General features: G+C 36.3%; 2 protein-coding genes across 2 annotated transcripts in view; one reads left to right on the top strand and one right to left on the bottom strand.

Annotated features, from left to right (window-relative positions):
* Positions 1-6,434: 6,434 nt before the first annotated feature.
* LOC107584637 (protein polybromo-1-like) lies at positions 6,435-15,119 on the top strand. The gene is made up of 5 exons (XM_016271347.1): positions 6,435-6,533; positions 6,650-6,929; positions 7,269-7,374; positions 14,449-14,495; positions 15,102-15,119. Exons 1-5 carry the CDS (start codon positions 6,439-6,441, stop codon positions 15,117-15,119), a joined length of 546 nt encoding a protein of 181 aa, XP_016126833.1. The 5' UTR covers positions 6,435-6,438.
* A 3,127-nt stretch (positions 15,120-18,246) lies between these two features.
* hcn1 (hyperpolarization activated cyclic nucleotide-gated potassium channel 1) overlaps positions 18,247-23,503 on the bottom strand; it is a 108,374-nt gene continuing 103,117 nt past the window's right edge. Inside the window, exon 8 of the mRNA XM_016271346.1 lies at positions 18,247-20,864. Coding sequence (XP_016126832.1) covers positions 19,846-20,864 — 1,019 coding nt within the window. The 3' untranslated portion in view covers positions 18,247-19,845. The remainder of the gene's footprint in view (positions 20,865-23,503) is intronic.

Genomic DNA, 23,503 nt, shown 5'->3' with positions numbered 1-23,503 from the left:
AAAACACACAACGCCACAACGCGATGCCACAACACAACACAACACAACACAACACACAGCAACGCAAAGCAAAGCAAAGCAAAGCAACGCAACGCAACAAACACCACAACGCAACACAACACAACACAACATAAACACAACATAAACACAACAAAACACAACACAACATAAACATAACAAACACCACACCACACCACAACACAACACAACACAACATAACAACATAACAAACACCACAACACAACACAACGCCACAACGCCATGCCACAACACAACACAACACACAGCAACGCAAAGCAAAGCAAAGCAAAGCAAAGCGAAGCAACGCAACGCAACGCAACGCAACAAACACCACAACGCAACACAACACAACACAACATAACAACATAACAAACACCACAACACAACACAACGCCACAACGCCATGCCACAACACAACACAACACACAGCAACGCAAAGCAAAGCAAAGCAAAGCAAAGCGAAGCAACGCAACGCAACGCAACGCAACAAACACCACAACGCAACACAACACAACACAACATAACAACATAACAAACACCACAACACAACACAACGCCACAACGCCATGCCACAACACAACACAACACACAGCAACGCAAAGCAAAGCAAAGCAAAGCAAAGCGAAGCAACGCAACGCAACGCAACGCAACAAACACCACAACGCAACACAACACAACACAACATAACAACATAACAAACACCACAACACAACACAACGCCACAACGCCATGCCACAACACAACACAACACACAGCAACGCAAAGCAAAGCAAAGCAAAGCAAAGCGAAGCAACGCAACGCAACGCAACGCAACAAACACCACAACGCAACACAACACAACACAACATAACAACATAACAAACACCACAACACAACACAACGCCACAACGCCATGCCACAACACAACACAACACACAGCAACGCAAAGCAAAGCAAAGCAAAGCAAAGCGAAGCAACGCAACGCAACGCAACGCAACAAACACCACAACGCAACACAACACAACACAACATAACAACATAACAAACACCACAACACAACACAACGCCACAACGCCATGCCACAACACAACACAACACACAGCAACGCAAAGCAAAGCAAAGCAAAGCAAAGCGAAGCAACGCAACGCAACGCAACGCAACAAACACCACAACGCAACACAACACAACACAACATAACAACATAACAAACACCACAACACAACACAACGCCACAACGCCATGCCACAACACAACACAACACAACACACAGCAACACAAAGCAAAGCAAAGCAAAGCAAAGCAAAGCAACGCAACGCAACGCAACGCAACAAACACCATAACGCAACACAACACAACATAAACACAACATAAATACTACACAACATAAACACAACCACAACACAACACAACATAAACATAACAAACAACACAACACAACGTAAAATAAAAAATTCAGATCATAGCGCTCCAGATAATGAAAGTTGATGGGAACCAGGGGTTGTCACACAACAAAAATAAACAAAACAACAATACAGAATGAAATATAAAACAAAAAAAAAGAAAACAAAATAAATACATTCAATGAAATATAAAATAAAATAAAGATATAAAATGTAATATATAAATTAAAATGAAATATAAAATAATAACATAACAAATAACATAAACCCCACAACACAACATAAACATAACAAACACAACACAACACAAACATAAACATAACAAACACAAAACAACACACAACACACACACCACAGCACAAAAATTCAGATCATATCTCTCCAGATAATTAAAGTTGATGGGAACCAGGGGCTGTCACACAACAAAAATAAACAAAATAACAATACAGAATGAAATATAAAACAAAAGAAAACAAAATAAATAAATTAAATTAAATGTAAAATAAAATAAAGATCTAAAATGTAATATATAAATTAAAATGAAATATAAAATAATAACGCTAGAGTCCTTTGTTTTTGCTGATTGCTATTTTTACACATTAATACGGAAAATAGCTTCAGGATAAATATGATCAGGTCTTTTTATCTATCTATCTATCTATCTATCTATCTATCTATCTATCTATCTATCTATCTATCTATCTATCTATCTATCTATCTATCTATCTATCTATCTATCTATCTAGTCACTTCTGTTTTGTTGTTGTTGTTTTTGATGTAACTTTATTTACTTCACTACTAATCAAAAATTTGCTGCTCAAGAAACATTTCTTGTTATTGTCAATGTTGAAAAGATTTTTTGTGCTGCTTAATTTTTTTGTGAAAACCGTGATGTAGATGTTTGGGGTAAGATAAAAAAAAACAGACAAAATAAATCAAATTGTTTTTATTAACCAAGAATGCATTAAATTGATAAAGTAACAAGTACCCGTAAAAATAAAGACATTTATAATTGTGTACATATACTAAAATGTTAGAAAATAATAGTTAAAAAACAACAACAACAAAAAAATTAAAGAAAGAAAGAAAGAAAGGTGTTTCCAAGCGTCTAACTCAAACACAAACACAACACAACACAACACAACACAACACAACACAACACAACACAACACAACAAACACCACAACACAACGCCGCAACGCCACGCCACGCCACGCCACAACAAAACACAACAAAACAAACACCACAACACAACAAAACAAAATAAACATATTCAATGAAATATAAAATAAAATAAAGATCTAAAATGTAATATATAAATTAAAAGGAAATATAAAATATTATATACAATTAATTATACAATTAAAAATAATAATATATATGATAAATTGTAAATAAAATTATGGAAACTATTTATGTGTATAAAGTATATGTATAGTCAGTCTGTTAGCTATGTTTATATAGGTTAGATGTTCATAGGCTGTATGTTATATAAGCATATGTATGTTTGTATGTATGTTTATATAAGTTATGTGTTTATATATTTCATTATGTTTTATGTTTGTTCATGTATGTTTACATATACAGCACCTTGGTCCTGTGAGGCAAGAAATTTGATATTTACTTAAAATCTTGATGCAGTAAAACATTGTGAGCACTTCAGTTTAGACAACATGCTCTGATTGCCACACAATTTTGATACAAACATAATTACTGAGCAAAGAGGAGATAATGGCTACCGCTGATTAAAATGATAAGTCTCTAAATCCCGTGAATCAGAGAAACGAGGTGTGTTTTGAATGTGTGTATTTTAGGCAACTAGCTAGTGTAACGTCTCAGCTAGAGACACTGTGTTCTCCTGCTGATTACTCTCTCTTTAAATTTCTCCCTCCTGCCTGCCTCTCTGGAACATCTTAATCCAACCTCTTTTACATTAGCCCAGGTGATTTCAATAGCCTGACAAGCTTTTTAATGCTAGAGTCCTTTGTTTTTGCTGATTGCTATTTTTACACATTAATACGGAAAATAGCTTCAGGATAAATATGATCAGGTCTTTCTATCTATCTATCTATCTATCTATCTATCTATCTATCTATCTATCTATCTAGTCACTTCTGTTTTGTTGTTGTTGTTTTTGATGTAACTTTATTTACTTCACTACTAATCAAAAATTTGCTGCTCAAGAAACATTTCTTGTTATTGTCAATGTTGAAAAGATTTTTTGTGCTGCTTAATTTTTTTGTGAAAACCGTGATGTAGATGTTTGGGGTAAGATAAAAAAAAACAGACAAAATAAATCAAATTGTTTTTATTAACCAAGAATGCATTAAATTGATAAAGTAACAAGTACCCGTAAAAATAAAGACATTTATAATTGTGTACATATACTAAAATGTTAGAAAATAATAGTTAAAAAACAACAACAACAAAAAAATTAAAGAAAGAAAGAAAGAAAGGTGTTTCCAAGCGTCTAACTCAAACACAAGCTCCTTAGTACCTTGATGAATATATGATTTCTGGTCTTGATTGACTTATTTCTTTCCACAGACTTCATTATCAGATGGAGATCAGGGGGCCAGGACTTTCTACACGACCTATGCAGAAGCTGTTAAACCCGATGCCTCCGTAGCCTGGAGAGCTACGTTTTACTGCTGAAGTCAGTAAAGCACATATCTGCTGAGTTGGTTTTTACCTTGGTGGGAGGCTTGATAATAGTCTTGGTTCATTCATGAACACTCAGTTTCCTTGAATCCAGGTTGCAGGATGTGTATTATAGCTACTGTAGAAATCTTTAGTCAGGTATAACCTAAAAATGTGTTTAATCTAATTCAAATGGTTTTATTATTATATATGATAATGTTATTTACTCAGTTAAAGCCATCATTTTAATGATCCAACCTTGCTGCAACAGTCATTTTTATAGGGCAGATGAGGTAGAAATAGCTCCTTTTGCAACCATTACTCTTAAATTGCTCCCAAACTGCTCATTTTCACTAAGTCCGTACAGTTCGTACAGTGTATGCACTGGTCATTTTTTTTCTTCTTTTTATGCCCTTGGCAGACACTTTATTAGCAAAGCAACTTTCACTGCATTCAAAGTATTCTATATTAATATAAACAATATGATTATAATTCTAGTTCTGTTTACAATTTGCAAATTTGTATTATTCATATTTTAATTTATTTTTAAATATTAACAAAAGCATATATATTGGTAAAGTGGACAATCTCTGATTTATCAAAAATGACCTTGTATTTTAATTTGAAATTATAATTGTTATTATTTTATTTAGTAATTATTCATATTTTAATTTATTTTAAAGGGGAGGTCTAATGCTATTTCATGCATTGTTTTCCAAAAATAATTTTGATTCGTCTGACCACAGAACAGTTTTCCACAGTCCATTTTAAATGAGCCTTGGCCCAGAGAAAACGCCTGCGCTTCTGGATCATGTTTACATATGGCTTCTTTTTTGACCTATAGAGTTTTAGCCGGCAACGCCGAATGGCCCGGTGGATTGTGTTCACCTTTCTGGAAGTATTCCTGAGCCCATGTTGTGATTTCCATTACAGTAGCATTCCTGTATGTGATGCAGTGCCGTCTAAGGGCCCGAAGATCACGGGCATCCAGTATGGTTTTCCGGCCTTGACCCTTACGCACAGAGATTGTTCCAGATTCTCTGAATCTTTGGATGATATTATGCACTGTAGATGATGATAACTTCAAACTCTTTGCAATTTTTCTCTGAGAAACTCCTTTCTGATATTGCTCCACTATTTTTCGCCGCAGCATTGGGGGAATTGGTGATCCTCTGCCCATCTTGACTTCTGAGAGACACTGCCACTCTGAGAGGCTCTTTTTATACCCAATCATGTTGCCAATTGACCTAATAAGTTGCAAATTGGTCCTCCAGCTGTTCCTTATATGTACATTTATGTTTTCCGGCCTCTTATTGCTTTTTTGGAATGTGTACCTCTCATGAAATCCAAAATGACCCAATATTTGGCATGACATTTCGAAATGTCTCACTTTCAACATTTGATATGTTATCTATATTCTATTGTGAATAAAATATAAGTTTACGAGATTTGTAAATTATTCCATTCCTTTTGTACTCACAATTTGTACAGTGTCCCAACTTTTTTAGTTGGGTTTGTACATGCGTCCCCAAAAAGTATTTAGCCATTTAAGCCACTCTTAAAAGTGCATGAATGTTATTGCATTAGATCAGAGTTCAAAAATCAATTTAGTCTGGAAACAACTAGTCAACAAATTTGTCTAATACCCAAAACCTGTTAACAGCAAGTCTTGTCTGGTACCAAAACCAGTGTTATGTATTAAAACTGTATTAACAGTCTTCTATCAGCCAAGAAGTTGACTAAGTAAAGCCAAGTGAAGAGCAGAAGCAGGAGACGAAGTAATGATGATAAAAAAGGAGCAGAGTTTGTTGAATAATCTTAGCTGCGTCTCTTTCAATTATAAGACTTTATCTGAAAAACACAAATCCCAAAAAGTGTTATTATTCCATAAGCAATCCCTCTTATCTCTTATTCATGAAGACAAATATCCCTTGAAACCAACAAAAAACTAATTAAGAAGTTGTTCCCAAGATATATTAATGGCCAAAAATGTATCTAAAATGATGGAACAAATTAGTACAACGTGGACACAATGTAACAAGTTGTGGGAAAATATTCTTAATTTGTGCCAACAATATCTTGTGTATTACTTCATAACAACAATATCTGTATTATTGTTACGTAATGTGGTTTCAAGAAGAAACTCTATTGAAGAGGAATAGCAAGGAAATATACTTTTAATCAGGAAACAGGAACAACTAAGGAGAAAACCACCATCTACAAACAAGAACTTGCAAAGCCTAAGGGAGAACTGAGGGCTTATAAACATGAACTATACTGTATATAGGAAACTAAATATAGTTCATCCCAACAACTGTGAACATGCTCCACCAACATTTGACATACAGAAAGAATCCAGATGCAATCTATATTTGGGTATGTGTGTGTATATATTCAGATGAAGAGGAAAGAACTGACGAGGAGAGATGATGAAGATGGAGATAGCATGCTGTCATCTACTCTTTCTGATGGGGGCAGCACCAAGCGCAAAAGGTACATTCACAGCATTAGTAAAATACTTATATGTTAGGAGCTTGTTATAGTCTTAAAACTTTCACGCTATGCGAAGGTGACAGTTGCTTTTGGTCCTAACGTATCAAATCTGGCAGCTATAAGAAGAACACAAAGAAGAACCGCATGAAGGCTCTGTACGCTGCTGTGGCAGAGGCTCGGGAGATGGGCACAGGCCGGAGACTCTGTGACCTATTTATGGTCAAGCCCTCAAAAAAAGACTACCCGGACTACTACAAGATTATACTGGAGCCAGTGGACCTGAGGACCATCGACCACAACATCCGCTCTGACAGATACCCCAGCGAGGACGCCATGATGGAGGACATGAAGCTGATGTTCCGTAATGCACGTCACTACAATGAAGAAGGTTCACAAGTGAGTTTGAAGGTTACCACTAAGATTGGAAAGACTGTATAGGGCAGGTGTGGGCAAACTTGGCCCTTCCAGGCCACTTTCCTTCAGAGGTTAGCTCCAACCCTAATCAAACACACCTGAACCAGCTAATCATTGTCTTCAAGACTACTAGAAGGCTACAGGCAGGTGAGTCATATCAGGGTTGGATCAAATCTCTGCAGAAAAGTGGCCTGGAAGGGCCAAGTTTGCCCATCACTGGTATAGAGTAAATTAGCTTTTTGAGCTCATTTTTGTTGTCCTAGGTTTTATAAATACTAGCTGCTCTGTTGTTTCATGACTAGCTTGTTGGTTTGACTCTAGGTTTACAATGACGCCAACGTTCTGGAGAAGGTATTAAGAGAAAAACGAAGGGAACTTGGACCTCCGCCGGATGACGATGACATCATTTCACCCAAGCTGAAAATTAGTATGTTTTGAAAGCATTGTATGTGTATACCTTACTTTGAATTAGGGTTCAATAATTAATCAAAACAGCAAACAAAATCGCAATATGGCTTAGTGCGATTATCAAATAATAAAGGTTGCAATTTAATTCAATAAATATATGGGGTTCGTGTTTCAGAGTGAAGCACAGCACTGTGTAGTTTTGCACATGAGCAGCTTATGATTTGGTGTTTTCAGTGTCTTGGAGAGGCTAGGTTCGCAGTAAATTCTGTTCCAAATAAACTCTGCATGTGCTCAGTTTGGGTTCCTTGACGTGTGCATTTGGGCAGAGAACATGCACCAGTTATCCTCTTATTAAGAAGTGCTTATAAACCAGTGCTTCCTGTGGTTTTCCACAAAAGTAAAAGCTTGATGGTTTAATGTTTTAAATTTAGCAAAATTATACACTCCCCCATACACTCTTTGTAGGACAGTTTATCATTGGTAGACTACAACAAATCATTAATTGTAGTATAATCTGAAAAAGTTTGAAATTTCTATTCCCAAAAGACATTTCCTAAACTTTTCTAGTACCTGTTCCGCACCATTTGCATGTATAGTCAATGTCCAGCTTTTTATAGGTAGTCCCGCCCCGGGTTGTGTTCACCGACAATGTTTTCTGGATGTATTCCTGAGCCCATGTTGTGATTTCCATTACAGTAGCATTCCTGTATGTGATGCAGTGTCGTCTAAGGGCCCGAAGATCACGGGCATCCGGTATGGTTTTCCGGCCTTGACCCTTACGTACAGAGATTGTTCCAGATTCTCTGAATCTTTGGATGATATTATGCACTGTAGATGATGATAACTTCAAACTCTTTGCAATTTTTCTCTGAGAAACTCCTTTCTGATATTGCTCCACTATTTTTTGCGCAGCATTGGGGGAATTGGTGATCCTCTGCCCATCTTGACTTCTGAGAGACACTGCCACTCTGAGAGGCTCTTTTTATACCCAATCATGTTGCCAATTGACCTAATAAGTTGCAAATTGGTCCTCCAGCTGTTCCTTATATGTACATTTATGTTTTCCGGCCTCTTATTGCTACCTGTCCCAACTTTTTTGGAATGTGTAGCTCTCATGAAATCCAAAATGAGCCAATATTTGGCATGACATTTCAAAATGTCTCACTTTCAACATTTGATATGTTATCTATATTCTATTGTGAATAAAATATAAGTTTATGAGATTTCTAAATTATTCCATTCCTTTTTTACTCACAATTTGTACAGTGTCCCAACTTTTTTGGAATTGGGTTTGTATTTTAGCTCCTAATAGTCTTCAGTGGTAATTCTTTTTCGGAGAACAAGCTATTTGTTTTGCCGGCTTTGATTTTGTTGAGTTGCGTTTCTAATCTTTAAACCTCAGGAGACAGAGCAGATTTCTTGGGCTTTATTGTGCTGCTTTGAAGTGCCTTTGGTCCGAACTTTTAATAATAGAAGACGTTTGCTCCAGGTCTCTGGGACTGTACAATGACTCCACAGAGAATTGCGAGATACATTCCAGGAAAAGCTGAATTTGGTGAAGTGAGAAAAGGATGATATGGATAAGGAGCACTGCACCGCGCTCTGGGGACAGGCATGTTCTTTTGTTTACAGAAAATCCGGTTTAGCAACAATAGAACTACAAATCACAGAGCTGAAAAATTGAGGAATCCATTTGGAGATCTGGAAATGGATCCACGTGACCTCTTAATTGTGGAGTAACCTTGTGTCAGAGATTTCCGAGTGGTAGAGGAGGTTGAGCTTTTGCACATCTATTGGAGCAAATTGCAGAAAATGAGGCACAATCAATAAATACCCTTCCTATTGGCTGAATGGCATTCAAATAAGACCTGTAGCTTTTAGAAAGTGTCCTAAGTTCACATAAAGACATGGAAATAATAATAATAAATTTTTTTACTGATTTAATATTTTTGAATTAATCTTTTAAAAATAGATTCATTAAAGAGCTGCAGTGACGTACTCAGTCATTTCGATTTTTATTTTGCGTCAGCCCAGCTAACAAAAATCTATTCTAAGAACTATCTATTCTTATTTTCTATTTTGATCTATTTTGCCAACATTCCCATATATTTCTAAATGTTATCCAACTCAAATAAAATGTTTCAGAATTCAAGGTTCCATGAATGATGTATAAATAAAAAAAATTTGTGCTGACTCATTAAGAACATTATTATTTACTATAATTACTTTGAGAGAATCTTACCAGAGCATTAACTAGAGAACGTTCCCTGTTAGCTGGGAGTTTCCATCAGGAGTGACACAAATAGTTTTTATGATATTCCTTTTTTTTTTTTGTTAACAATAAATATAATAGTATTTTCATATTGAATCGCAAAACAACAAAAAGCGAAAGTAAAATAATTTGTAATTAATTAATTAAATGAATAAATAAATAACCTACAATAATGCTCAATTTTACAGTTAATCACAGCATTTGATGCAGGCAGGGGAGATCAAGACAAATTTGTGTCCAACATGGCATTATGACCATAATATTCCCATTTTTGGCTTTAATTAAATTTACAACTTAGATGGAAACATACTTAGTGATTCCAGTCTTAGAAAGCATGGCTATAGAAACGTAAGTGCCACAGTGATGTAAACACTGCAATTCAAATCGAACAAGCCACCTGGCAATCCTTGGATCATGAATCATTAGGAACTGAAGGCTGATATCACTCGGCTAATTTTGTTTCATGGCTCTGTTTCTCAGTAAAATACAGAGATATGAAAAGTGTAACCATGCGTTTCATAAGCAGAACAAATCTCCAGGAAGAAGCTAATGAGTCTGACATATAAAGGCAATGATCACAGAAATCTTTCCAGCTAATTAAGAGAGCCAGTATGCCTCACAGAGAGCAACACAGAAATAAAAGCATGCATATGAGAGAAAGCTGGGAGATCAGAACAGCCTTTGCTTTTTGAAGACGCTTCTAGAAAATGTCTGATGTTCTGTTAATGATTTTTGGCATAAAAGAAAAATCTATAATTTTGACCCATACAATGTTTTTTTGACTATTGCTACAAATATACCCAAGCGACTTAAGACTGCTTTTGTGCTCCAGGGTCACATATATGTGTAATATATGTTCTTTATTTTACGCAAAATGTATACAAATAAAGTTGCTTGTAGGACAACTAAGCTTTATTCTCTCAAATGTGCATCTTTACCACAATGAGTCCATGACACTTGTCTCTGATTACTGTGAAGGTATATAAAATGGAATTCCATTAGAAAATTCCAATAAAATTAAATGGAAGTGGGGGTGTTTTTTTTGTTTTTTTTATATCTAGGAACAATTGTTGTTTCATATAGTATCATACTTAACGTTTTAACCTCAAACAATTGCCTCAACAACCTCTGCCAGTTCGATAAACTTTAATAACATGATTGGCTGAAGGAAGCCGCATAAATTGATCTCAAGATCTTGACAGAGCCGTAATGAAATTTCGATGTATGCGCAATCAAATAATAAATCCATACAGCACAAATCCACCTAGAGATATGAATCTTTTTTTTTTATTTACTCCCGTTATCAATGCCACCTAAGATACACAGCCATTATGAAATAATGCAATTACAGAAGTCACAGAAGATTACTGAGCGGCGGCATCCTCCATTACCCAAAGGTAACCTTCAGCTGCGCGGGAAACCAATAAATCAAGAGCTCATGTTTATCTGTGCTGAGGGGGGCTCATGATAATTCACTTTCTGCCAGCGGTCAGTTACGTTGACACAAATTCTGATGAGATGCTTTAGCATTCCTATAAATATTCATATTCTGAAGATAATAAATCTATCTGTGTGAAACTTTCGCAACCCTTTTTACTTCATTAATGTGACGCTTTTTTTGAGTGAAACATATTGTGAGTGAAACAAAAAGTAAGTGATTGCAATTTTGGGTTTTGGGTGGGAGTTTAAGCTTAAGAGGAAAAGCAACTTTAGAACACACACACACACACACAAAGAAACTTTCGCAACCCTTTTTACTTTATTAATGTGACGAGTTTTTGAGTGAAACATATTGTGAGTGAAACAAAAAGTAAGTGATGGTAAGAAACTATAGAACACACACACACACACACACACACAGGTTTGTTTTTGTGAAAAGTGGGGACTCTCCATAGGCGTAATGGTTTTTATACTGTACAGACCGTATATTCTATTGCCCTACACCAACCCTACCCCTAAACCTACCTCTCACAGGAAACTTTGTGCTATTTCAGATTTTCAAAAAGCTATTTCAGATTTATAAGTGTTTTGAAAAGTGGGGACATGGGGTAATGTCCTGAAAAGTCACATTCTCCTTGTAATACCTGTCATACCTTTGTCATTATACAAATGTATGTCCTCATTTGTCACAAAAACGCGCACACACACACACACACACACTGTATATTGTGAAATAATTAAGGTTTTTACATACAGAAAAAGAAATATATGTTATATATAGACTTATATATGTGTAGGCTATACTAATATGAAAACATAAACATTGTTTCATAACTGACTTGGTATATACTTATGAAAATTTGCCCTGTTCTTTTGACCTTTTCCAAACCCACAGCTTGGCTTCTTAAATTACTTTTGGAATTTAAAAAAAAAATGCTGAATTGACATTTGCAACTGATAGAAATTCTAGCTGAACTATTGTAATGTGAAACCCTGCTGTTTTTGCTGACATTTACAAGGTTGGGTTGCCTGAACGGATGAGAATAATGTTTCAAATAAGGATTTGCCATCAGCATAAAGTCAGTTTAATAATAGATTAAACAGAAGTTGTATTATGATATGTGCACTGGTAATTTAGGATAGTTAACCCAATATTGAAAATTCTGTCATCATTTAATCACCCTCATGTTGTTCCAAACCTGTAGGGGTTAATTCAGGATGATTAAGACATTTTTCTCCAGTCATTTCAATAGCAATCAATCAACCTGAATTCACCCCATGACTTTCTTATCTCCTACATTGACAGAAAATTGATGCATTGACGCAATACACTAATGAGGAAAAGACTTTTACATTTATGCAATTTTTGCATCTGTCTCGTTCCAGCTAACAGGAAACATTCTCAGAACTTTAGCTGATGTTCTGGCAAGATTCTCTCAAAGCTATGAACAAAACGGTCTTCCAGTAATAGAACGATGTTAATAGAACATCCATTCAAAGCCATCTGGTCTTTAATACCTTTCTTAAAACGTTAACACAAATAAATTGTATTTATACATTGTTTATTGAAATGTTGTAGATGGATGTTGGATGTTGGATTTAAAAAACTGGATGTAAATGCAAGTCAAGTTTCTTTTCTGAACTTTAACCTGTGTACAGTATGTGTGTGAATTATCCTGCTCATCTCCATGTCACGGTCCTCTTTAATGGATTCATCTGTATTCTGCTTTGCATGAATTCAATTAAGAGCCATTCTGGATGGATTTGGCTTATAAAGTCTGCCGCCTCGGCTAGTTTTCTGCCGTTTAGCTGATGTTCTGGCAAGATTCTCTCAAAGCTATGAACAAAACTGTCTTCCAGTAATAGAACGATGTTAATAGAACATCCATTCAAAGCCATCTGGTCTTTAATACCTTTCTTAAAACGTTAACACAAATAAATTGTATTTATACATTGTTTATTGAAATGTTGTAGATGGATGTTGGATTTTTTTGTTACATTTAAAAAACTGGATGTAAATGCAAGTCAAGTTTCTTTTTTTTGTGTACAGTATGTGTGTGAATTATCCTGCTCATGTCACGGTCCTCTTTAATGGATTCATCTGTATTCTGCTTTGCATGAATTCAATTAAGAGCCATTCTGGATGGATTTGGCTTATAAAGTCTGCCGCCTCGGCTAGTTTTCTGCCATCTAATAATCCCTATTGTGGAGTGTGAATTATGAATCCAAAGTGTGTGTAAGGTGTCCTGTTAATCAGCACCAACCGTGAGAGGGTTCTGTCTCAATGTATGAATACTTCATGACTAATAACTGCATCCGAGGGTAATGAATGGAAATCCTGACCATCCCAAAGAAATCAGTTTTTATTTCAGCACAGGAGTCACTGACATTCCCTCTCTGTTCCTTTCTCCAAATGTATATTTCATTCTCTCACTGTCACTGTGTCCCACACGTTTTTTAAATTTTTTTATCTCTGTACTGTCAGAAAGAGGAGAAAGGCTGAAGCAAGATGACCTTAACACTAAGAAACTGGTAAAGAGTTCATCTATATTTCTGCAACACATTCAGACAGTTTCATTACGACATTTATTTTTAATTTCAGTTACATAAAGATTCTGGACACTACGGGAAGTGAAGGGGACTTTTAAGTTGGTTTCTAGGCCTTCTTCCACCTGTATTTCCTCCTTGCAGGTGTTGTTTTGGGCCTGTATTCCAGCCTAAATTATACATTTACTCTGTTTTTCCAGACAGACAAAATGGTTGTGACCTTTCTACTTTCTACAGGTTGTGTGACCTGAAATTTACAGTCGTTATATGAAAGTAAAAAAAAAAAAAAAATACCCACAAATATTAAATTGGTTTATGATTGGTTCACCCTTGATAAAAATCATCAATTAATATCATTTTATATAATCAAAAATCTTAAAAATTTTATTTTTATAATGTGTTTTCATATTTATAGGGTAAAATAGGGTAAGGGTATTATGAAATCCTGATTAATATCCTAGTTTTGGATTTATGTGGATTTACATATGAAGAGATGCAAATGTTTCATTATATCTCTGACTTATTAGGCATGCAGAAGTCTAATAATCCCTATTGTGGAGTGTGAATTATGAATCCAAAGTGTGTGTAAGGTGTCCTGTTAATCAGCACCAACCGTGAGAGGGTTCTGTCTCAATGTATGAATACTTCATGACTAATAACTGCATCCGAGGGTAATGAATGGAAATCCTGACCATCCCAAAGAAATCAGTTTTTATTTCAGCACAGGAGTCACTGACATTCCCTCTCTGTTCCTTTCTCCAAATGTATATTTCATTCTCTCACTGTCACTGTGTCCCACACGTTTTTTAAATTTTTTTATCTCTGTACTGTCAGAAAGAGGAGAAAGGCTGAAGCAAGATGACCTTAACACCAAGAAACTGGTAAAGAGTTCATCTATATTTCTGCAACACATTCAGACAGTTTCATTACGACATTTATTTTTAATTTCAGTTACATAAAGATTCTGGACACTACGGGAAGTGAAGGGGACTTTTAAGTTGGTTTCTAGGCCTTCTTCCACCTGTATTTCCTCCTTGCAGGTGTTGTTTTGGGCCTGTATTCCAGCCTAAATTATACATTTACTCTGTTTTTCCAGACAGACAAAATGGTTGTGACCTTTCTACTTTCTACAGGTTGTGTGACCTGAAATTTACAGTCGTTATATGTGGAAAAATCATGTATGGATTCAGCTTTTGGACACAACATGGAGGGTTCTAGATCAAGGGAACAAAAGGATTTGGTGGTGTCCTGTTAATCAGCACCAACCGTGAGAGGGTTCTGTCTCAATGTATGAATACTTCATGACTAATAACTGCATCCGAGGGTAATGAATGGAAATCCTGACCATCCCAAAGAAATCAGTTTTTATTTCACCACAGGAGTCACTGACATTCCCTCTCTGTTCCTTTCTCCAAATGTATATTTCATTCTCTCACTGTCACTGTGTCCCACACGTTTTTTAAATTTTTTTATCTCTGTACTGTCAGAAAGAGGAGAAAGGCTGAAGCAAGATGACCTTAACACCAAGAAACTGGTAAAGAGTTCATCTATATTTCTGCAACACATTCAGACAGTTTCATTACGACATTTATTTTTAATTTCAGTTACATAAAGATTCTGGACACTACGGGAAGTGAAGGGGACTTTTAAGTTGGTTTCTAGGCCTTCTTCCACCTGTATTTCCTCCTTGCAGGTGTTGTTTTGGGCCTGTATTCCAGCCTAAATTATACATTTACTCTGGTTTTCCAGACAGACTAAATGGTTGTGACCTTTCTACTTTCTACAGGTTGTGCGACCTGAAATTTACAGTCGTTATATGTGGAAAAATCATGTATGGATTCAGCTTTTGGACACAACATGGAGGGTTCTAGAACAAGGGAACAAAAGGATTTGGTAAGATCAATCTTTCCTTTTACTTTTGGCTGTGAAGAGCTTGGTTTTAGAGACTGGCCTATTTTGTGTTCACAGAGAGTGGATGGATTTCTATTGTTGTTGTTAGTTGTTTGTGTAAACCAGCAAAAATATGATTGATTCAGTGATGAACATCTAATAACAATGTCTGAATTTAAAAAGTGTTTCCAAAGCACTGCAATGTGGTTCTGAGTGACTTTGTATGCTGCTAGGGGGTTCTGGGTGTTTGCAAGGCTGTTGAAAATCCCACTGTAGAAGTGAACTGGTGCTTTTTCAAGCACACGGTTAAAAAATAAAGTTTTATCGGCATTGATGGTTCCATGAAGAACCTTTAACATGCAACCTTTCCATTAGACAGGTTATTTAAAGGCGAAAGGTTCTTCAGATTATTAAAATGGTCTTCACACTAAGAAAAAAATGGTGCTTTTAAGAACTGTTCTTTGGGGAACCAAAAATGTTTCTTCTGTGACGTTGCTGCGCAAATTCCTTTTTGGAAACTTTATTTTTAAGAATGCATGTCCACATTGGTATCATAATAACAGCGCAAACTTTCGTAACAATGCCTGAGATTTTAGCAAAGAGTATTTGCCATAGTTTTTTTTTTTTCACGAGGGCGAAATTTACATTTGAACACATTCATAACTGCAAAACGTAATTGCACACTTCAACAAGTCATGCAGTTTGAGTTATCATTCATGTCTGTAGATGGTAAATTTAATAAAATGAAAGCAAAAGTCAAAGATTAAATTGCAACTCATCACAAAAACACACTGAAGCTTGGTGGTAAATGGCAATAGTTCTTTTATTTATTTTTTCTCTATATTTTAAAGGTTTATTATTTACAAAGAAACAAAATAAAACAAAAAAATAATGATTTTTTGACAAACACCGTTTGTCTGCATATAGGTGTAAGAAAGTATACATTTACCTTTCTTTATTCAGGATCAAGTAACTAATTGTTCATGTATATTTATTGAATGATTCTTTTCCCCATTTTTTTTATTATTTTTGTATTTTTTTAAACCAAGCATTGGTGTACATGAACAAGCATAATGAAAAAAAATATATATAGCTGAGATTAAAAAGAGCTTGAGGCCTGTTCTAGAATCTTCCATTATTTGCATCACGTCATTGAACATATCAAACAGAATGATTTCACCTGAATCATGGAGGCTGCAAACCAACCGTTTTGGTTTTTCCCTTTATTTAAACATCACTCCTTTTTCTTTTGCATTGTTCATTTCCCATCACATAAACACATGTATGATTAAAAACAAATAAAAAACAAACAAACATACGGAGATATGTGCTGGTTTTCTTAAACGCCTCCTCAGAAAGTTTTTTTTTTTAGTGTATTGTATGAACGCCTCTCCTTCCCAATCCGGAATTCTAACAGTGTTTAAAGCTGAGAGGAAAAAGCACATTAACACGGGAAGGGTTCTCCTTCGAAGGCAAGTACTGTACAGTATCAAAAAATAGCAGATACCTAGAATACGGCTGACCGTCCTATCTGTACACTAGTTTCTATACACTATGGCATAGCAGGAGTTAAGCGCTTTTTGATGTGTTTGAACACAAAGGTCGTCCCGTCGGCCAGGAGCAGAGGATGCGATTCTGGATGATGTAGCAACCCCTTTAGTTAACCAACTAATGTATGAGTTTCTGCTTCTAGGTTCCTCTCTCTCTTTAAACAGAAAGCGCAAATCACAATGAAAGTTTGTTTTGAAATGTTTCACTTTGGCCAGTTTCATTCCACACAACATCAAACCGAACATCAGTAGCTATAAAGTTAAGTTCCACACACATTTAACCAATGATCTATCGTGATTCCGGCCGATACTGATTTGTTTGCGAACAGATATACTTGGTATTTTCACTAGTATGTTAATCGCACCCGCCGAGCAAATGTCATCCTTTTGCTCCGATACGTTTGGCCCATTGCTTTTTGTTCTCGTCGGAAAACATTGAACATACACTTATACACTTGTTTACATACACGTGTGCGCGAATGCGCGCTCACACATGAGTCACACTCATAAAATGAACAGGATGAAACATGGCTATAGTTTAGGCACAAATACTTAAGAATGTCCTCTTCATGAAAATTCAATATTTCTGATATGCACAGAGAACGTCTAAGCAGACAATGAACAAAAAAACATAATCTCACAATACATTTAAACGTCAACGCTTTTTAAATAGTTTCTCTTTTAAGTATTCGTGACAATTATGGTCGCTGTATGGGATTTGCACTGGTTACGGTACTGACACAAGTGTTTTTTTTTGTAGTAATGTCATCTTTTAAACATTGTGCAAGGGGACTTAGAGACTTTGCACAGGTCAGATGAGTTTTTGCTTTGTTCTGCTGACTTTTAGTCGCAATATTGAATGAATAAATTAAAAATAGATGGGGTCACAGCTGCTAGTTACCCCTAGTTAAATGCTAAGTCTTAAGCCCCAAACTGGATGAATCAACATACGGGAGATATAAAAACCTCAATGCAAAGCAGCTTCTGTTTTTCTCTCTTTGAACGTCTATATTTGTTAATCTGTCCTTTGTTGGATTCACATAGTTGCACTTGAAAACACACAGAATAGTTCTGCTGGCCACTTTTATAATTGTGTTGTCAACTGTGCCGCCAGTTTATGGAATTTTATGTTTAATAACTTAGACTTAAAGGTTGATGTGTTTTTGTAAAACTATTAGAGCATTAGTAAATAAATACATACATGTGTTAAGTTTGAATGTTTTTCACAGTCTTTAAATGCGATAATAAAAGAAAAAGCATAACGAGAACATCTACGTCTATGTACTATTATGAAGTTGGAGTAGTGCGTACATCCATTAATACTGATCTATGAGAAAAACACTATTAATATGAAACTATTATAACAAAGCTTTTATCGATGTATGCAGACAGCCAATGGCTTCCTTGTGTTACATCAGTGCAGGAAATGATCAAATCATTTGATTTCCATTTAGGGATTGTAAAACATAAATGATGATGTAAAGTAGGCTAAATGCATTAAGCTTTACTGATGATGATGATGAAGATGCATAATCTCCTCCCCCCCCCCCCCCCCCCCACTGCAGTGGTGTCGTGCCACTGTAATCACTCATATACCTTTATATTTGACCAGCATGATATTTTTGAATACAGATATTGTCTTTAGTACTACCTACTGTGTAATGCTATTATTTGCATTAAGGTTTTCTTATCTCTAATGAATGTTATTACCATTTGTGTATATACATATATATGTGCATATATATATATATGCGCATATATAGGCATTACCCAGGTGGCTGACAGAGATAAGACATTGCCATGTTTGAGAAATGCACCACACATTACTTTTGTAAATACTAGTTCTACAAAACTATGTACAACACACATATAGGTAATCTTTATATCACAGTCTATTGCATAATGGTGATAATCTTTAGTTTTATAAATATTGTAAATGTACAGTCGTTAAGTGACATTTCATAATGTCCGTCTCGTTCTTAAATCATTGTAGTCAAATTGGATGGTTTTATTTTCTGTATCTGATTTAAACAGAAAATAAAACCATCCAATTTGACTACACATCCTTTGTAAAAATAAACTAAATTAAAATAAAAAAACAGAAAAAATACATTCCCTTTAATGCACAAATGCTGCCTTGAAACACAACGCAATTACTGCACAACACAAAGTATTGCAGAGATCGAAACTGCACCTTGATTTGATGCTCTGAGCATTTTCTGATAATATATATATTTTTTCCAGCTGCTAAAAGTTTGAGATGTGCTTTTTAAACATTTCAGTAATTCCCAGGTTCGATTTGCGCAAACATTTTCCACAGTGATGCCAAAAGCTGCTGAATGCTGGACTTGTTTTGTCACCACCTCGTCGAGAACAAAAATGGTAAATAAAACGCATTCAAAAGCATTCCATTAACAAAAACAATAATGAAAAATCCAAACTGTAAGGAAAACATCAACAGAAAAGAACATCTTCAGACACATTATAGTCACATATGTTAGAGAGGAAGACTTGTGTTTATACTAGAGTTTTTTTTTCTTTTCTCATGGTCAATGCCAAATATTCTAGTTGGATTTGCACATATATGTTTGTATAATATACATTCTTATGTTGAAGGGGAAATGTGTCTAAAATATAGTATAAGGAAATTCTGTACAGGATAGCTATGAGGTTGTTATTTTTTCTCAGAGGAAGTTGGAGGGAAAAAAATACAAGTCTTTTCCCCATTTTTTTAGTCTCTCCGTAAAAATATCTTTTAAAAAAATGAACATGGAAAAAAAGTAAAATGGGATCATAAATTCGATGCGAACCGCATCTTGTCTTGTTCCGTCTCTGTACTGCTTAAGACTGCCGACTCTCTCCTGGAGCCCGTGGAATCCCTGTGCTGAGCGCTAGAGGGCGCCGTGCGCACCGGTGGTAATGCGCCCGATGACATCTGCCGGAAAAGGGCGACCCTCTGTGGAACGTTGGTGCGGATGCCGCTTTGCAGGACGGAGCCTGGGGCCTGGACGCCTGCCACTGATCCAATGGGCGGCTGAATGGAAGCGAGTGATTCGCCTGATATGGGATGTGCCCGGGCAGCCAATGAGGTTTCATGGGGCAATGACGGCTGCGAGGCAGAGAGGTGGCGTAAGTCCTTGCTCAGGCTACCTGACTGGAGTGCCTGTGCGCTTTTGTGGACATCGCTCCTCTGAGGAGACGCCGCTTGCGATTGCTGTGGCTGTTGTTGCGGCGGTTGTTGTGGTATGGAGGCAGGCGAGGGCTGCTGGGGTAAGGGTTGCTGTACAAGGGACAGTTGGGAGGCCGTCGGCGATCCGTACTGGAATGTTCGGCTGGCCATAGGGGTTTGCACTGGGGGACTGCAAATGGATGTGGTGAACGAACAAGGAGACATAATCGCCCCTGCTGGCTGCTGCAAGGGCATAGTGGGGTTTGGGGAAGAGGTGCTCAAGTTGCCGTGAGAAACACTCGGTGCCGAAAACGTGACGCCCTGTGAGGGCGGCACACGGCCTGACGGGGTTATAGTAGCGGAGGTGCTGTAGCTTAGTGGGGCGGTCTGCTGCTGTAATTGGTTGATCCCAAGAATGGCAGTTGCTGTACTGAACGGTGGCTGGGCGGGAGAGTTAATGATGGAGTTTCCAGACATCGGCGTGGAGTTCATCCCCGTGATCGATTGCTTCCGATCCACCATCATCACCATCTCTCGGTCCTGCCGGATGATCTGCTTCAGCAGCTCGTTCTCCTGAGTGTTGAAGACGCCAGCGTTCAGATCCTTCTGGAATTTCTGGAGCAGGAGAGAGTTCTTCTTTCCTGTTTGGAGGTGTAACCAAAAGATAGTCAGTTTTTAGTCGGGGCTGAGTGGGTAACAACTAGACCAAATGGGGTAACAAAGGGTGTTGAAGAGTGAGAGGAGAAGCACAAAGGTATCACAAATGTAGAAAGGGGAGGCTAGTCACTCAAAAGTAGAGATTTTAAATTAGGACTGATGTTGGATTCAACATCTGGAGTTGCTTACCTCATATGGTTATGCACTCAATCTTAATTCACATTTATTTTTCACTATTGCTGGAGCAAATACACACATTTTGGAGTCTAAAACATCACAATCTCCGAGCACACCACAGGTGAAGTACGAAGCATCAAGCCTTTTTTCTAAACGGTTTTGCTTGTCTTAGCTGGTCTCCTAGTCTGGTCAGGCTGGTATGTTTTGCTGGTTTTAGAGGGGTTTTGAGCACTTAAACTTGGCTGTGTACAAGCTTGGCCAGGCTAGGAGACGAGATAGATCAGCTATGTCTAGCTGTTTGTTTTCCAGCAGGGTATCTAGTACTACTTTTATAGAATGAACACAAAGTTTTATTGCACTACACCGAGTAATAATAGGCCTTTACTCTGAAAAAAACCGAATCTCTTCGTCAGCAGCTAATGATCCTATGAGCCTTTTCTAGGATATGTTTGAGTATAAACTTAGTTGTAGTGTTTTACAATGGAGGTCTGGGAGTGTCACTTTAAAAATAACTTTCAAAAAGACAAATACATTTTAAAAAGTTTCAAATGAGTCAAATGTAACAGTAAAATAAAGCCTTTTTTCTAAACGGTTTTGCTTGTCTTAGCTGGTCTCCTAGTCTGGTCAGGCTGGTATGTTTTGCTGGTTTTAGAGGGGTTTTGAGCACTTAAACTTGGCTGTGTACAAGCTTGGCCAGGCTAGGAGACGAGATAGATCAGCTATGTCTAGCTGTTTGTTTTCCAGCAGGGTATCTAGTACTACTTTTATAGAACGAACACAAAGTTTTATTGCACTACACCGAGTAATAATAGGCCTTTACTCTGAAAAAAACGAATCTCTTCGTCAGCAGCTAATGATCCTATGAGCCTTTTCTAGGATATTTTTGAGTATAAACTTAGTTGTAGTGTTTTACAATGGAGGTCTGGGAGTGTCACTTTAAAAATAACTTTCAAAAAGACAAATACATTTTAAAAAGTTTCAAATGAGTCAAATGTAACAGTAAAATAAAATTGATTTAGTATAAGTATAAAGATAAGCAATTGGAAAATAAATAAAGAAAAGCAATTTGCAATTTTTGCAATCAATTAAAAAATATAAATATCAAATATAATTTGTTACATTTAGCAACATTTTAAACATTGATTTATTTTTATTTTATTTTAATTTTTAAATACCTATTAATTTGCCAGTTTGAAAAGTTATTTACATTTTTATTTATACAGATTATGCTTTAATTTTTTTTTTTTTTATTGTAACTGCTAGTCCTCCACAGTCTACATATAGGTAGAATCATTGATCAGTGCAATTGATAGTCATCAGTTTGTGGGTTACTGTGAAATAAATGCCCTATTCTATGAACTGGAACCTGAAATAAAGAAAATCAACTGATTGATTAACTAATGTTTGTAAAGAATTCTAGAAGGTTATTGGGGTTTTCAAATATGAATTTAACTTCACTCCAGTGTGCCATCTGAATTTAGATTGGTTTATTTTACTCAAGTCACAGTTTTGCTGCTATCATAAATGAGGGATGTGTCGATTTTTCCATGAAACTCTACTATTACTGCCCTTTTGCACACAATAGCTGAGCATAGCTCTATTGTTACGTAAGATGACTGAGTAAGGCTCTTATGAGCTGAAGGCATAACGCTAGTCCTCCACAGTCTACATATAGGTAGAATCATTGATCAGTGCAATTGATAGTCATCAGTTTGTGGGTTACTGTGAAATAAATGCCCTATTCTATGAACTGGAACCTGAAATAAAGAAAATCAACTGATTGATTAACTAATGTTTGTAAAGAATTCTAGAAGGTTATTGGGGTTTTCAAATATGAATTTAACTTCACTCCAGTGTGCCAACTGAATTTAGATCGGTTTATTTTACTCAAGTCACAGTTTTGCTGCTATCATAAATGAGGGATGTATCGATTTTTCCATGAAACTCTACTATTACTGCCCTTTTGCACACAATAGCTGAGCATAGCTCTATTGTTACGTAAGATGACTGAGTAAGGCTCTTATAAGCTGAAGGCATAAAGCAATAGGCTATCAATCTCTCAGCCATAGCTGTATGACAGAATCAGGCAGGAGGAAAATTCAAGGTGAGAGCACAGTTTCATGACCCTGCTCTGTGGGACATATAAAGTTTTACAATCAAGCTATCTGCAGAGTTGAGCGCAGAGCTGTTATATATATTTAATCATTAAGGAAGAACTATTACACTATTTTGTGATTAGAGAAAAAAGTAAATTTTAGTATGAATTTAAGACCTGTTTAGACAGATCAATTTATTATTGTGGGACTAGTTTATGGGGACGAATGCTAATACGTCAAAACAGGTGGTGATAATCATTGTTGAATCATCATGAATAATATTCTTTAAACTTTGCAAAAGTTCCATGAACAATGCCATAGCATTTTGGGGGGGGGGGGGGGGGATACGA

This window comes from Sinocyclocheilus grahami, unplaced genomic scaffold (assembly GCF_001515645.1).
Source record: "Sinocyclocheilus grahami isolate Dianchi unplaced genomic scaffold, SAMN03320097.WGS_v1.1 scaffold61.1, whole genome shotgun sequence".
Lineage (NCBI taxonomy): Eukaryota > Metazoa > Chordata > Actinopteri > Cypriniformes > Cyprinidae > Sinocyclocheilus > Sinocyclocheilus grahami.
The sequence above is the reverse complement of the archived record's forward strand: the minus strand, read 5'-3'. Positions and strand labels throughout refer to the sequence as shown.

Coding starts and splice junctions, on each gene's coding strand:
- LOC107584637 (XM_016271347.1), top strand. CDS start 6,439: ATGAAGAGGAAAGAACTGACGAGGAGAGATGATGAAGATGGAGATAGC. Junction 6,534..6,649: donor GGCAGCACCAAGCGCAAAAG/GTACATTCACAG, acceptor CAAATCTGGCAG/CTATAAGAAGAACACAAAGA. Junction 6,930..7,268: donor ACAATGAAGAAGGTTCACAA/GTGAGTTTGAAG, acceptor GTTTGACTCTAG/GTTTACAATGACGCCAACGT.